This window comes from Nematolebias whitei, chromosome 1 (assembly GCF_014905685.2).
Source record: "Nematolebias whitei isolate Nwh7 chromosome 1, NemWhi1, whole genome shotgun sequence".
Lineage (NCBI taxonomy): Eukaryota > Metazoa > Chordata > Actinopteri > Cyprinodontiformes > Rivulidae > Nematolebias > Nematolebias whitei.
In genome coordinates this window covers 71,252,052-71,265,607 of record NC_056498.1, presented here as the reverse complement: position 1 = coordinate 71,265,607, position 13,556 = coordinate 71,252,052, and the positions used below count along the sequence as shown (strand labels likewise).

General features: G+C 40.9%; 1 protein-coding gene across 1 annotated transcript in view; it reads left to right on the top strand.

The window, feature by feature from the left end:
* The first annotated feature begins 9,977 nt into the window (after nt 1-9,977).
* Nucleotides 9,978-13,556, top strand: part of ppp3r1a (protein phosphatase 3, regulatory subunit B, alpha a) — a 60,995-nt gene continuing 57,416 nt past the window's right edge. Inside the window, exons 1-2 of the mRNA XM_037698045.1 lie at nt 9,978-10,016; nt 11,746-12,123. Of these exons, the coding sequence (XP_037553973.1) occupies nt 9,978-10,016; nt 11,746-12,123 (417 nt within the window). The remainder of the gene's footprint in view (nt 10,017-11,745; nt 12,124-13,556) is intronic.

The window sequence follows — 13,556 nt, the reverse complement described above, 5'->3', positions numbered from 1 at the left end:
TTAACTAGTACTTACTGGGGAATGCACAGCCAAGCCTTATTTGGGGGGCTACTGGTTTGTTACCACAGGAACAAACCAGTAGGTAAAGGTCAAGTAGAGATTAAGTAATGATTGGTTCCTCAGTAAGTACTTGGTATGATGCTTCACTACATCAGTGAACAAAATAATAGCCAGGCAATAATTTGGTACTCAGTGATAGTCAGACATAGTTAAGATGACAGCAGTACAAGATTATGAAATTAATAATGTCTTTCATCAATAGGTTTACAAAAGAGAAAATCCAATAAAATCAATAACCACTAGGAAGCAGGATTTTGACAATTACGAGCTGTGACCTCACTGGTGCAGGGTTTTATTCAGAACCCACATGGAGAATTTCTCGTGTTTCTGTGGCAACAGAAACGATAATCAAATTTTGTGTACCTTCTTGTAAAGTGTTTCCATTATGCTCCTTTTGCATGGTCACAAGTGTCTTGGTCTTTCTCACTATTCTTTCTGCATGGTCCACTCATTTGTATTTAGTTGGAATTACTCTGTAGAAAACTGATTTCCTTTTAACAGTAAAGAAAATTGATTTGCATTTTTATTTTTTGTCACAAATGCCAGTTTACATTGAGCAAGATTAATTTATATTAGCAATGAAAGCATAAAAAAAATCCAAGGGAGTAAAAACTGTTTTTAGAAAATGTAAATGTATTTTTGTGTGTACGTTTTCAGACTGGATTAACTCAAATTTTATGAGTCATGTAAATATGTACTGTAGTTTGTATGCCAACCCACATTTACTGTGTGTGTGTGTGTTTTAAGGATGGTGCTTGTATAGCCATGTTTTCTGTGTGTAATATTTTCCAACTATACATGCACAGTGTGGACTGTGAAGCATGTTCAGTGTGAATTGTTCACAGTAGGCGTAAACAATTTTGAATATAGATACAGCTGTGTATTTGTCCACAATTTGTTCTCTACTTCTACCTCTTCTTGTATCTTGCACTTGTATGCTTGTGTTTGTAAGGGAAAAAACAAGTTTTAATATTCTGAGCCTACACTGGTACTGGTATATCTAGCAAATGTTACTTGTGTGTAATTCTTGTGATCAGTTATGTAAAATAATATTTTATGTACAGAAAATCTTTGTTTAGTTTGTGTGTTTTGCTAGAAAAAAATAATCTATGCAAGATGTCAAAGCAACACAATAAAAAAAAGATTTGCAAATCTGTTTTTGCTAAATGTCTTTCCTACAGTGAAAGTGATGTTAACCAAAAAATAAACGTACATTTTGGTGTTTGTTATTATGAATGCATTTTTTATAATCTGTTATGTTTTTGCTTTTTTTTATTACTGTTAGAACTGAGTTAGGCTTTATTTTGCTTTTATTTTACAGCTGATATTACTGAGAACAACAGTCATTACTCAGCTCACTGATGTTTGTACTCTTCAGTCACAAATGAAACTAGCATTTCTTAACATTGCGTATCACAATCTGCTTTACATGCCAATGATTTTACCCAAGCTCTCATGAGATGAGTTAGTGCTCAGTTGTAACTACCACACAAAATAATAGCTCAATATCTGTAAAACTGGCTGATCCTTAGCAAAAGTAGTTTAAGTATACTACAAGTATGCTTATTTTACACTAAAAATGAGGAAGTGAACTTGAAGTTTACTTTTTATAAACTTTATTTGATATACTTAAAAATAGTGTAAAATGTCCCAATTTAGTCCAAACATGTATTAAATCAGTATACTTCTAGTACACTACAAGTATGGTGTGTAGTATACTTAACTTAAACTATACTTGCAAAAAATAAACTTCAAATGTACTACTTTTTTTCCAAGCTGTGGCGGCCATCTTGAATCAGAACGTCATCAAAAGCTCATCTGTTGTAGATGTTTGTCAAGTGATAACTTTCTGAAGAGTTCCATTCAAATCTGCCTCATGAGCCATGGTATATTTTGCTAACAGACCAATGATGCTTGCATGACTCTTTGGCCAGAGTGGGGCATGTGGACCCACTAACCCACCCCCTTGTGTGACACCGCTGCATGGAAATTCAAAGTACAAAATTTTCATCATATTTACCCGCTTCTGCCTTCGTGTCGCAGAGGTCACTGGTGCCCATGTCCTGCCATCACTGTGGAGAGGTGAGGGACACCCTGGACAGGTCTCCAGTCCGTCAAATGGACACATGAAGACAAACGAGACAACCATTCACTCACACCTAGACAATTTAGAGTTGCCAATCAGCCTAACATGCTTTTTAGTCTGTGGGAGGAAACCGGAGTACCCAAAGAAAACACAGGCATGCACAGAGAGAACATGCAAACTCCACCTAGAAAGGTCCCCAGGTGGGATTTAAACCGGTGACCTCGCTAACAGGCAATACTAACAGTGCCGCCCACAAAATGTTCAAGTTTCCCAAATTAAGAAGTTCAGGTATGATTAACGTGTTGTTTTAATGGTTAATAAGCACGTGGTTCTCCTTGAATAGATATGTATACATGTCTTATTTATACAGTGCCTTGCGAAAGTATTCGGCCCCCTTGAACTTTTCAACCTTTTGCCACATTTCAGGCTTCAAACATAAAGATATAAAATTTTTATTTTTTGTGAAGAATCAAAAAGTGGGACACAATCGTGAAGTGGAATGAAATTTATTGGATGTGTCAAATTTTTTAACAAAAAAAAACTGAAAAGTGGGGCGTGCAATATTATTCGGCCCCTTGTGTTAATACTTTGTAGCGTCGCCTTTTGCTGCAGTTCCAGCTGCAAGTCTCTTGGGGTTTGTCTCTATCAGTTTTGCACATGGAGACACTGAAATTATTGCCCATTCTTCTTTGCAAAACAGCTCGAGCTCAGTGAGGTTGGATGGAGAGCGTTTGTGAACAGCAGTCTTCAGCTCTTTCCACAGATTCTCGATTGGATTCAGGTCTGGACTTTGACTTGGCCATTCCAACACCTGGATACTACCTAGATATTTGTGAACCATTCCATTGTAGATTTGGCTTTATGTTTTGGATCATTGTCTTGTTGGAAGATAAATCTCCGTCCCAGTCTCAGGTCTCTTGCAGACTCAAACAGGTTTTCTTCCAGAATGGTTCTGTATTTGGCCCCATCCATCTTCCCATCAATTCTGACCATCTTCCCTGTCCCTGCTGACGAAAAGCAGGCCCAAACCATGATGCTGCCACCACCATGTTTGACAGTGGGGATGGTGTGTTCAGGGTGATGAGCTGTGTTGCTTTTACACCAAACATATCGTTTTGCATTGTGGCCAAACAGTTTGATTTTGGTTTCATGTGACCAGAGCACCTTCTTCCACATGTTTGGTGTGTCTCCCAGGTGCTTGTGACAAACTTTAAACAACATTTTTTATGGATATCTTTGAGAAATGGCTTTCTTCTTGCCACTCTTCCATAAAGGCCAGATTTGTGCAGTGTACAACTGATTGTTGTCCTATGGACAGACTCTCCCACCTCAGCTGTAGATCTCTGCAGTTCATCCAGAGTGATCATGGGCCTCTTGGCTGCATCTCTGATCAGTCTCCTCCTTGTTCAAGATGAAAGTTTAGAGGGACGGCCGGGTCTTGGTAGCTTTGTATTGGTCTGATACTCCTTCCATTTCAATATGATTGCTTGCACAGTGCTCCTTGGGATGTTTAAAGCTTGGGAAATCTTTTTGTATCCAAATCCGGCTTTAAACTTCTCCACAACAGTATCTCGGACCTGCCTGGTGTGTTCCTTGGGCTTCATGATGCTCTCTGCTTTGAACAGAACCCTGAGACTATCACAGAGCAGGTGCATTTATACGGAGACTTGATTACACACAGGTGGATTCTATTTATCATCATCAGTCATTTGGGACAACATTGGATCATTCATAGATCCTCACTGAACTTCTGGAGTGAGTTTGCTGCACTGAAAGTAAAGGGGCCCAATAATATTGCACACCCCACTTTTCAGTTTTTTATTTGTTAAAGTTTGACACATCCAATAAATTTCATTCCACTTCACGATTGTGTCCCACTTGTTGTTGATTCTTCACAAAATATTAAAATTTTATATCTTTATGTTTGAAGCCTGAAAAGTGGCAAAAGGTTGAAAAGTTCAAGGGGGCCGAATACTTTCGCAAGGCACTGTATATAAAAAACGCTTTCATTTTGCAGTAATACACAACTGCTGCAGTTCTTACAAGGAGGAATTCTTGGTGCAACCACAAAGTTCAGTTCCCTGGCGATGATCTGTCTCCTGCTGAGTGAGCTTTCTGTCACACAAATTCTTCACCCACTTTGTATCTCTGGTGTGCGACAGTCTTCCAGTGTGTTGTTTGCCACTGAGTGTGTTATTAGGACTGAGGTGAGCTTGGTGAGTTGCCAGCAAATTAAACTTTTTTGTTGTCAGGTCTTGACATGCTAAGCATGCCTGTTCTGTTAAGTCCATCACTTGCTGAAATGTAATCTGCTCTAGGAGTGCTGTTAGTTTTTGTAAGACATGTGCTTCTTCAGCCTCTAAAGCATTATTGGTAAAATTGGTCTGTCTCACAGGTTCATTCAGCTGCTAGGTCTGTACCTTCTGAAGGACCTTGCTTGCCCAGTGTCCGCAGACAGAAGTTTTGAGTTGCAGGCTCTTGGGAAAGGTGCCACTCTGTCTGCATTGGAGGTTGAATCTCAGGTAGTTCCTGTAGTTCACCCTCGTCCTTGCTGTCTGCTCAATCTCTCAAATTAGTTTGAGGCAATCCTGGCCAAAGTGGTGTAGTGAACCAGATGACCTGATGATCTGACCCTCATCTGACCCTGATGACCTCAAATCTACCAGATGGACAGAGACTGTTATTTTCATTGATCTGAATAAGTCTGAGCCATCTGATGACTTTCTTTCTTGAATTAATCAAGCAGAAAAGACAATCCTCTATAATCATTACTGTTTTACAAATGTTTTGATAATCAAATTGTGTTAGTTTCACTCAATGCTTACAGGTTGAAAAGAACTACTCATTTTTATTTTACATAAACAGTAAGTAATGATTTTTATTCCTCATTCAAAGAAGAAATCACCTGAATATGCATTTCTTGATTTTCTGTCTGAAATGAGCCAAGTCGTAAGTGTGTGAAAGTTGAAGCTTCGGTCAACTAAATGTTTACTGAAGAAGAAATGTCATGTTTAACTATTTGAGAAGATAATCAGAATAGAGGCTCCAAAAAGTCTGGTATTTTGCAATAATCTTTTCTGTATGTCGAAAACAAATTCATTCCCTGACCTCGACTTTTGATAAACACCTTACGTCAAAACCACTCCTCTTTCTGGTCCATCCACGAATCAGAAAGCTCTAAAGTAAACCCGGAAGTAAACTCATTTAAAATGTGAGAACTTCCCGGTTCTGTTAGAGAGTTGGAATGGTGAAGAGTGCAGTAGATTCCATAGAGTGCAGTAGATTCCATGGAGTGCAGTCGGTTCCAAGAGATTCCAGAGAATTAGAGTTATGGAGAGTTTTGGAGTTGGAGTCTGAGAAGATCTGAAAGAGTCTGAGGTGTGCTGACAATGAAGAGTCAGAGTTGCCGAGAATCCAGAGACGTTTTGGGATTATAATTCTGTTTTGAGCTAACCACGCACGACTCTCCAAGGATTTTAGCTGTTCTCAACGGAGACGCTGATATCAGTCTGAAGGGTTCTTACTGAGGTGATCTATCGTCAGCAAGGTAACGGTTTCTTCTTCGACTAAAGTGTACCTGGGATAAGCTGAGATACCTGATGGGAGCGTGCAATTTCTGGTCAAACAGATTAAATTCCCTCACATATTCCTCTGTAAGATAAAATCTCCAGTTCATCTTAAACTCACCTCTCTCTCATAAATCAGTACAGATATTTTTAGAAATATCTGAAGCAAAGTCCTCAAATCACCGCCGAGTGATTTGAAGTTCATTATTTGTGAAACTGTCTGTTATTATTTTCATATTTTGCCAAATTAATGTAAATGTTTGATGTTAAACTTTGATTCTGAAAATAAATGACTCCATTCATTTGATGGGTCAAAGATAATAACGTCTCTCGTTACATTCCTGTCAAATTCAATACACGACATTACAGTCAGAAAAATGAAGAACTCGTGAAAAGTATGCATAAATATATACCACATATATTTGTCATACAACAAGTGACACGTACCCACGTGACTCACTACAGTGGTTCAAAATGTCCTGATACATGCTCAATAATCCAACTGTTATTGCAAGTATTACTCAGCACTCTGTGAATAGCAAGCGGCCATCAGATCAACGCACTAACGATTGGTCATTAGACTGATGGTCCTCCTTTTTGCATGTGAACAACTAGTTTTGGCTGTCCCCAGCAAACTGTCTGATCCACTATCAGAAGGTGCTGCTTATAAGACTGAGTTTGTTGCAGCTCCTCAGACTGAAGAAGTCTTTTGGATGAAAGACGAAACGGTTCAACAAAGAAGAACCTGTCCAGAGGACCTGACTCAACCTAACCTCCTTCCTAGATAAAAAATTTTACTAATTAGCTTTTCTATAAATGTGAATGCTCCTGTAAAGTGCCCTGAGGCAACTTCTGTTGTGATTTGGCACTATATAAATAAACTGAATTGAATTGAAAAGGAGGTCATCTTTGTGAAGCCAACTTGTCCATCATTAAACAGGGGTGGAGACCTCCGTGTTCAACTGTCCCCCTCTTACAATGCTGTTATTGCTAGTATCACTCAGCCCTCTGTGAATAGCAAGTGGCCATCAGGGCACTAACGATGGGTCATTAAGATGACAGTGCCTTTTGTATGTGAAAAACTAATTTTGTCTTGTCACCAGCAGACTGGTTGATCCACTATGAGAAGATGCTGCTTAGAAGACTGAGTTTGTTGAAGCTCCTCTGACTTAAGGTCTTTTGGATAAAAGCTGAAATGTTTCAACAACAGAAGAATCATTCCAGAGGACCTGAGTCAACCTTGTTAGATGTCAAATGTTATGCTTTTGAGAAATCAGGTGTGCACCTCCCTTAACAGGCAGTAGATGACAGTGTGATAGGAAGACTTAAAATTGGTTAATAACAATCTATAATCCCCGTGACCCATCCATCATCTTTACCTGCTTCTTCCTTTTTTAGGTCAGCAGACAAGTTGAAGCTTCACTTTGTCACAGTCTCCCATCCTGAGCAAGCACAAAAGCAACAGTGGAAAGGAAAAACTCCCTTTTAACAGGAAGAAACCTTTAGCAGACCCAGGCTCAGGACAAGCGGCCATCTGCTTTGACCTGCTGGGTCTAAGAGAAGGAGAGGCAAACAAACACAAAATGGTAGGTCCAGGTGTACCTGAAAGACCAAAACACATGTGAAAGATAGAAAAAATAATTACAAATACAAAACAGGTTGAGCAGAGTAAGTAAAGACAGTAGCAGAGTGACAAAAATGTGCTCAGTTTGTCCTCCAGCAGTCTAAGCCTATAGCAGCATAACTAAGGGACAGCTCAGGAAACCCAAGCCGACCTTTACTATAGGATTTATCAAAAAGGAAAGTCTTAAGTCCAGTTTTAAAACTGGACAATGTGTCAGCCTCCCAGACAGAAACTGGAAGTTGGTTCCACAAGAGAGGAGCCTGATAACTGAAAGATCTTTCTCCCATTCTGCTTTTGGAAACTTTAGGCACCACAAGTAAACCTGCAGCCTGAGGGTGAAGTGCTTTGTTACGAAAATATGAAACGATAAGATCTGTACTATATGATGCAGCTAGGTTGTTGAGAGATTTGTAGGTTAGAAGTAAGATTTTGTGTTTTATTCTGGATTTGACAGGAAGCCAATGGAGAGAAGCTAAAACTGGACTGATCACTCTCCTGACACTTAAAAGCATACACTATATTACTCTGGTTGTGCCGGGGGACTTGATTTTGGGATGAACCAGTCTTTGCCGTAATGTATTTTGGGGATTGAAAGCCACTCAAATAAACATCTCATTTTATCTGTAACTCCCTCAACATACAGAATGACCACGGATCTGCGTCTGGGTTCCTCCTTTTCACCTGTTGGCTGACTGGAGTCCTGTTTGGGTTTCTTCTCTGCTTTCAGGAAGGCCCAGTTAGGATATCCACATTGCTCTAGAGCCTGTCTTGTGTGGGATTTCTCCTTCTGCCTGGCTCCTGAGCTAGTGGGGACGCTGTCTGCTCTGTGGTACAGAGTCCTGATGACTCCTAACTTGTGCTCCAAAGGGTGATGGGAGTCAAACTGCAAATACTGGTCTGTGTGGGTGGGTTTGCGGTACACCTCAGTTTGCAAATGTCCTCTATCAGAGACTGAGACCTCACAGTCCAAGAAAGCCAACCTGCCATTTTTTACATCTTCTCGTGTGAACTTGATGTATTTATCCACAGAGTTGATGTGGTCAGTAAAATATTGGACTTCCTGAGATTTAATTTTAACCCAGGTGTCGTCAACATACCTGAACCAATGACTTGGTGGTGTCCCTGAAAAGGACGTCAAGGCTCTCTTTTCTACCTCCTCCATGTACAGGTTGGCAACAATAGGAGAAACTGGAGACCCCATAGCACACCCATGTTTCTGCCTATAATATTGCTTCCCATATGTGAAGTAGGTTGACTGCAGGCACAGTTTCAAGAGTTGACACAGTTGTTCTGTGGAAAGAAGTGTCTTACCGCTAAGAGTGATGTTTGATTTTAACCTTAAGGTTCAAGGTTCAGTGAGACTTCCATTTGTATCACATGTGGTACATGAGGTGGAATGAAATTGTGTACTCAAGGTCCCAGTTACACCCAAAAATAGCAAATATACAAAGTATAAAAAAGAGACGTATACAAGGATCCAAGATATACAAGTCAAGTCAAGTCAGATTTATTTATAGAGCACATTTAAAACAGAAACTGTTACCAAAGTGCTTAACAAAAATATCACACCATCAAATAAAAAGTAGCAAGATATATTTACAGCACATGGAATAAAAATATAAAACCAAAAACAATTAGAAATAATGAAATACTAAATCAGATCACGTTGTGTCAAAAGTCAAGGAAATAATAACAAAAAGCATAAACTCAGTCAGAAACAATGAAATACTAAATCAGATCAGATGACCTTGTGTTAAATAGGAATAATAACAAAAAGCATAAACAGAATCAGCATCAATGAAAAACTAGATCTAAATCCAATCGCCCTGTGTTAAATGTCAATGAGTACAGATGTGTTTTTAGGAGAGATTTAAAAGCAGAGACTGAGGTGGCCTGTCGAATGTTGATGGGCAGATTGTTCCAAAGTTTAGGGCCCACGACTGAGAACGCTCGATCTCCTCTGAGCTTCAGCCTGGTTTTTGGTACGGCCAAAAGCAGCTGGTCTGATGATCTCAAAGCCCGAGAAGGATCATAAGGATGAAGAAGGTCAGAGAGGTATGATGGTGCGAGGCCGTTAATGCACTTGAATGTCAGCAGGAGAATTTTAAAATCAACTCTGACACGTACAGGAAGCCAGTGAAGGGAGGACAGAACCGGAGTAATGTGCTCAAACCTGTGAGTTCCTGTTAAAAGCCGAGCTGCAGCATTTTGTATGAGCTGGAGACGTGAAAGTGAAGCCTGACTAACCCCAACATAAAGTGAGTTACAGTAGTCCAGCCGGGTTGTAATAAATGCATGGACTAGTTTTTCAAGGTCGAATCTGGACAGAACGGACTTCAAAGCAGAAAGCCTAAATGATAGTGAGGTGATTGATCTCTAAATCAAGTGATAATCAATGAGAATGTGTAACAGATAATCAGAAGGATCTGTGAAAACAAAAAGGGTTTAGGTGTCACATTCGTTTAAAGATTTGAACACAAAAATATAAATTAAAGCTCTGATGGGGCAGTATACAGCAACATACAAACTTGAGAAGACTCACTAAGAAACAAAGGAAGTGAGATGACCAGGATGACATCTAATGATGCAAAATGCTAAACTTAGGACAACGATTAGACAAACATATATAAAGTCAACCCTGATGAACAAAATCACAAACACCCAGCAGACGGACGAACAGGTGAGTGCGGGCAGAAACAGAAGGGCAGGAGAGGACACTGGAGAGGAGGAGGAACAACGACAACAACAACACAGTGTTTCCTTGACTGATGAAGCCTTCTGGATGGAAGGTGAAAGTTTCAGCACAAAAAAAAAGAAACTGTCCAGATGACCTGACTGAAAATTGTTGGATTGTATACCTGGATTATTGAGCATGGACTTTGTTGGTTTTGAACCAGTTTGACATGACTGTTGATGAGGAAGAGGGCCGGCACTGGAGGAGGGGGTGTGCCAAAGAGACCATCTTAGCACCAACATAACTGGTTTGTTCCACTTTGGAGTAAGCAGTTTGGGGGAAGAATCAGTTTTGTGTTGTGTGTTTCCTTGACTGATGAAGCCTTCTTGATGGAAGGTGAAACGTTTCAGCAGAAAAAAAAAAAAAAAAAGAAACTGTCCAGATGACCTGACTGAAAAATGTTGGACAACAACACAGTGTCGTCAAAGGATCGTCACCAGATGACCCAACACAAACTACAAAAAAACACAGTGTCAGGAGGGCTAAGGGACACAGGATGGAGGGATCTAATACAAAATGCAAAAAATAAAAACAACAACAAAAACCTGTCACGATACAATAAGATGGGCACAAGGAAAAGAGAAACAGTCCGAAACAAAAAAAAACTTAGATGTGGACAACCTGGAGACCATCCAAACTGGAGAGGCAGTTCAGGTGGGTGACATGAAGACGGTCCAAACTGGCAGGGGAGAGGGGTCCTTCATGACCCCTTCAGAAACCTCTGTTGGTGCAGCCAAGAAAGTTTCTGGTTCTGGGTTTTTTGGAGACTCAGACATAGGAGGAGCCTGGAGAGTCAGACAAAAGAGGTTCTGGAGTCAGACACAGGTGGCCCATGAGTCAAAAACAGGGGACCATGGAGGGCTTGTGATGACAGAGCCTCTGGAGAACCTGCAAGCCACTCTGGGGACGCAGGAGGATTAGGCAGTTCCGACATACAGCCAACTCTGAGGAGGCAGCAGGATCAGCCAACTCTGGAGGTGTGGCTGGCTCTGGGGGTGCGTCGTTTTTGGAGGTGCGACTAGAATGCAATGGTGATGAGGCTGGCTCTGAGTGACTGCTGGACTCACAGTAACAGCAAGACTTGATGAGTAGGACTGACCCAATGTGTACGTCGTCTTCATTTCCTCCAGCAGATCAGCTATCCCCCGTGAACTGACCAGCCAGCAAAGGGTGGCGAGCATACTTCTTCAAGAAGTCATATGCACCCAGGTACTACTGAGTCCACATATCAAAGGAGCTGGCCACCAGGTCAATGTTATTTTTCACCACACCATGAAGCCACAAAAATCCTCATTGGACAGGGCCACGAGGCAGCCTGCTGGGTTCTGGAAGGAGTTCAGCATTCTGTTGCAATCAGATAAAGGTTTGGATCTAGAATGCAGGCTGGACTGTAAGCTATCAAAAACCAAATTGATTTATTCACAAATAAATAAATAAATAAATATAGGAAGCAGAGGAGCTTTGCAGAGCATTACTTTGCTTCCTATAATTTTGTATTGGAAGGGCCAAATTATTTAGCAAAAAAAGTTTTTTTAAGTTTTAAGTACAATAGTATTTATTTGTCCTGATGTATTTTCTTTCAAACCACGGTTCCAGTGTGGCTGTAATTCAGGAGATAGATTTGTCTCCCTGCAGTGTAGAAGGCCTTCCTGCAGTGATTTCATTTGGTCGCTAGGGGGAGCCCGTGAACAAAGCTGCTTTCTTAGTGGGCTCATTAAAGAAAGAGGAAAAAGACGGAAAAGAACCCGGATGTACAGTAGTGTTGCACCTCCCCCCTCCGCCATCGCTTTTTGACAAAGCGAGCCTCCTCCTCCGCTTACTGTCCCCTCCCAGCGGCTCTCACTCCCTTTACCACTGCAGTGGAAGCCTCCGTAAAGGAGAGAGACGGCGAAGAGAGTCTGAAGCTGATTATAAATCCAGGACCAGACTTCCGAGAGGCACCTCCACCTCATTTTTCTGTATTTTCGCCACAGCTCGGCGGCCTGCTGACTCTTCCTGTGTAAGATCTGTTCCGTTCTCGTTGCCTGGATTTCATCATCCGACCTGCAAGATGGTAAGCAGCAGTGACTCCTATTTTCAGCCGACTGGTAAACACACCAGTTGGGCCTGTGTCGAATAATGTGGCGTTTTGACAGGTTGATGTCCGCAGCGAGCGTTTCGGTTTGAACTAGCCGTCGATAACGTCGAGTTTTCGGGAGGAGGAAACGCTTTTTCTCGCCACTTTTGGCTCCGCGTCGCGGTTTCTGTGCAGTAATACTCCAGGGCTCTGACAGGAGCCTGTGGCCCAGATACCTCCTCCACAATATGGCACACTCCTGTCAGCTAGCAGGCCTCTGCAAATTAGTAGGTGACAAAAAAAACAGGTTTTGAACGCCCGGTTCGGGATTAACGGTGGCACAGCCACGCAGCAGGCAGTGACTGCTCAGCGTCTTCACTTTAAGACGTCATTTATCTCCGGACATGTCGGCCGACGATGTGTTTTTATCTGCAACATGGACGAGCAGGAGTTCGTCCGCTCCGTCGTATGTTTCATTATCTGCACGGTTTCTGCAGGAGGCTGACATGGCAGGCCATTGGATTGCTACTCTGCAACACGCACGCACGCGCGTTGCCCAAGAAACTCACACAGTTAAAGGCAATCTTGATGTAATGCATTTACAAATCATAACTAAAATTGATTGTACTCTTTGAAAAGGGTCCGAATTCAATGGATAATTAGAGGAAAAATAATAGAATATCTGTGTAAAATCATAAAGATGGGTTAAATTCTAAAAAGTAAAGCTAGAATAAATTAATTGTCTATACTTGGCAACCTTTATGATCAACAGAGCCATTCATGCGCCTTTGTTCACTAAATTAAGTGTCCAGAACTGCTAAACCAGCTACAACTGTCATTATCAAGTGGTGGCCCATGGGCCACTTGAAGTTTGTTGAACGTTGCTTTCTGGCCAGCAGGGGTGACATTATAAAGCTGAAAATATCAAGTGATTTCTAACATTTGTTGATATTTTTACATTTTAAGACTAAATAAAAGACGTTCTTTTAAAGAAGGAAAAAATATATAGTTTTGCCCAATTAAAATAAAAACTAAAACATTGAACTATGCAGCTCTTTTACTTTGTGCTTTATTTCTTCAAAATAGGGCACTTCATTTTTCCACAATAAAAAAAAAAAAAAATCACAGTGAATATGTTTTTACTCCTTGTATTATCTAGTATTCACATAGATGCAAAGGAAATGACTGAAAAATTGCTTAACCAATCCCTTTTTTTGTTGTGACAGCAATCAATAAAATTCAGTTTTAAGTTGGTTTTGGTCAAAGTGTGAAGGAGCCGCTGCGGAGGAGCCAAAGGAGCCGCATGTGGCTCCAGAGCCGCAGATTGCAGACCCCTGGTCTAGACTCTGATAAAAAGGCTGAATATTATTAGAGCTGTACGTTATGTCTAAAATTTATTGTCATCACAATATCAGGAAGTGCGTGATTAG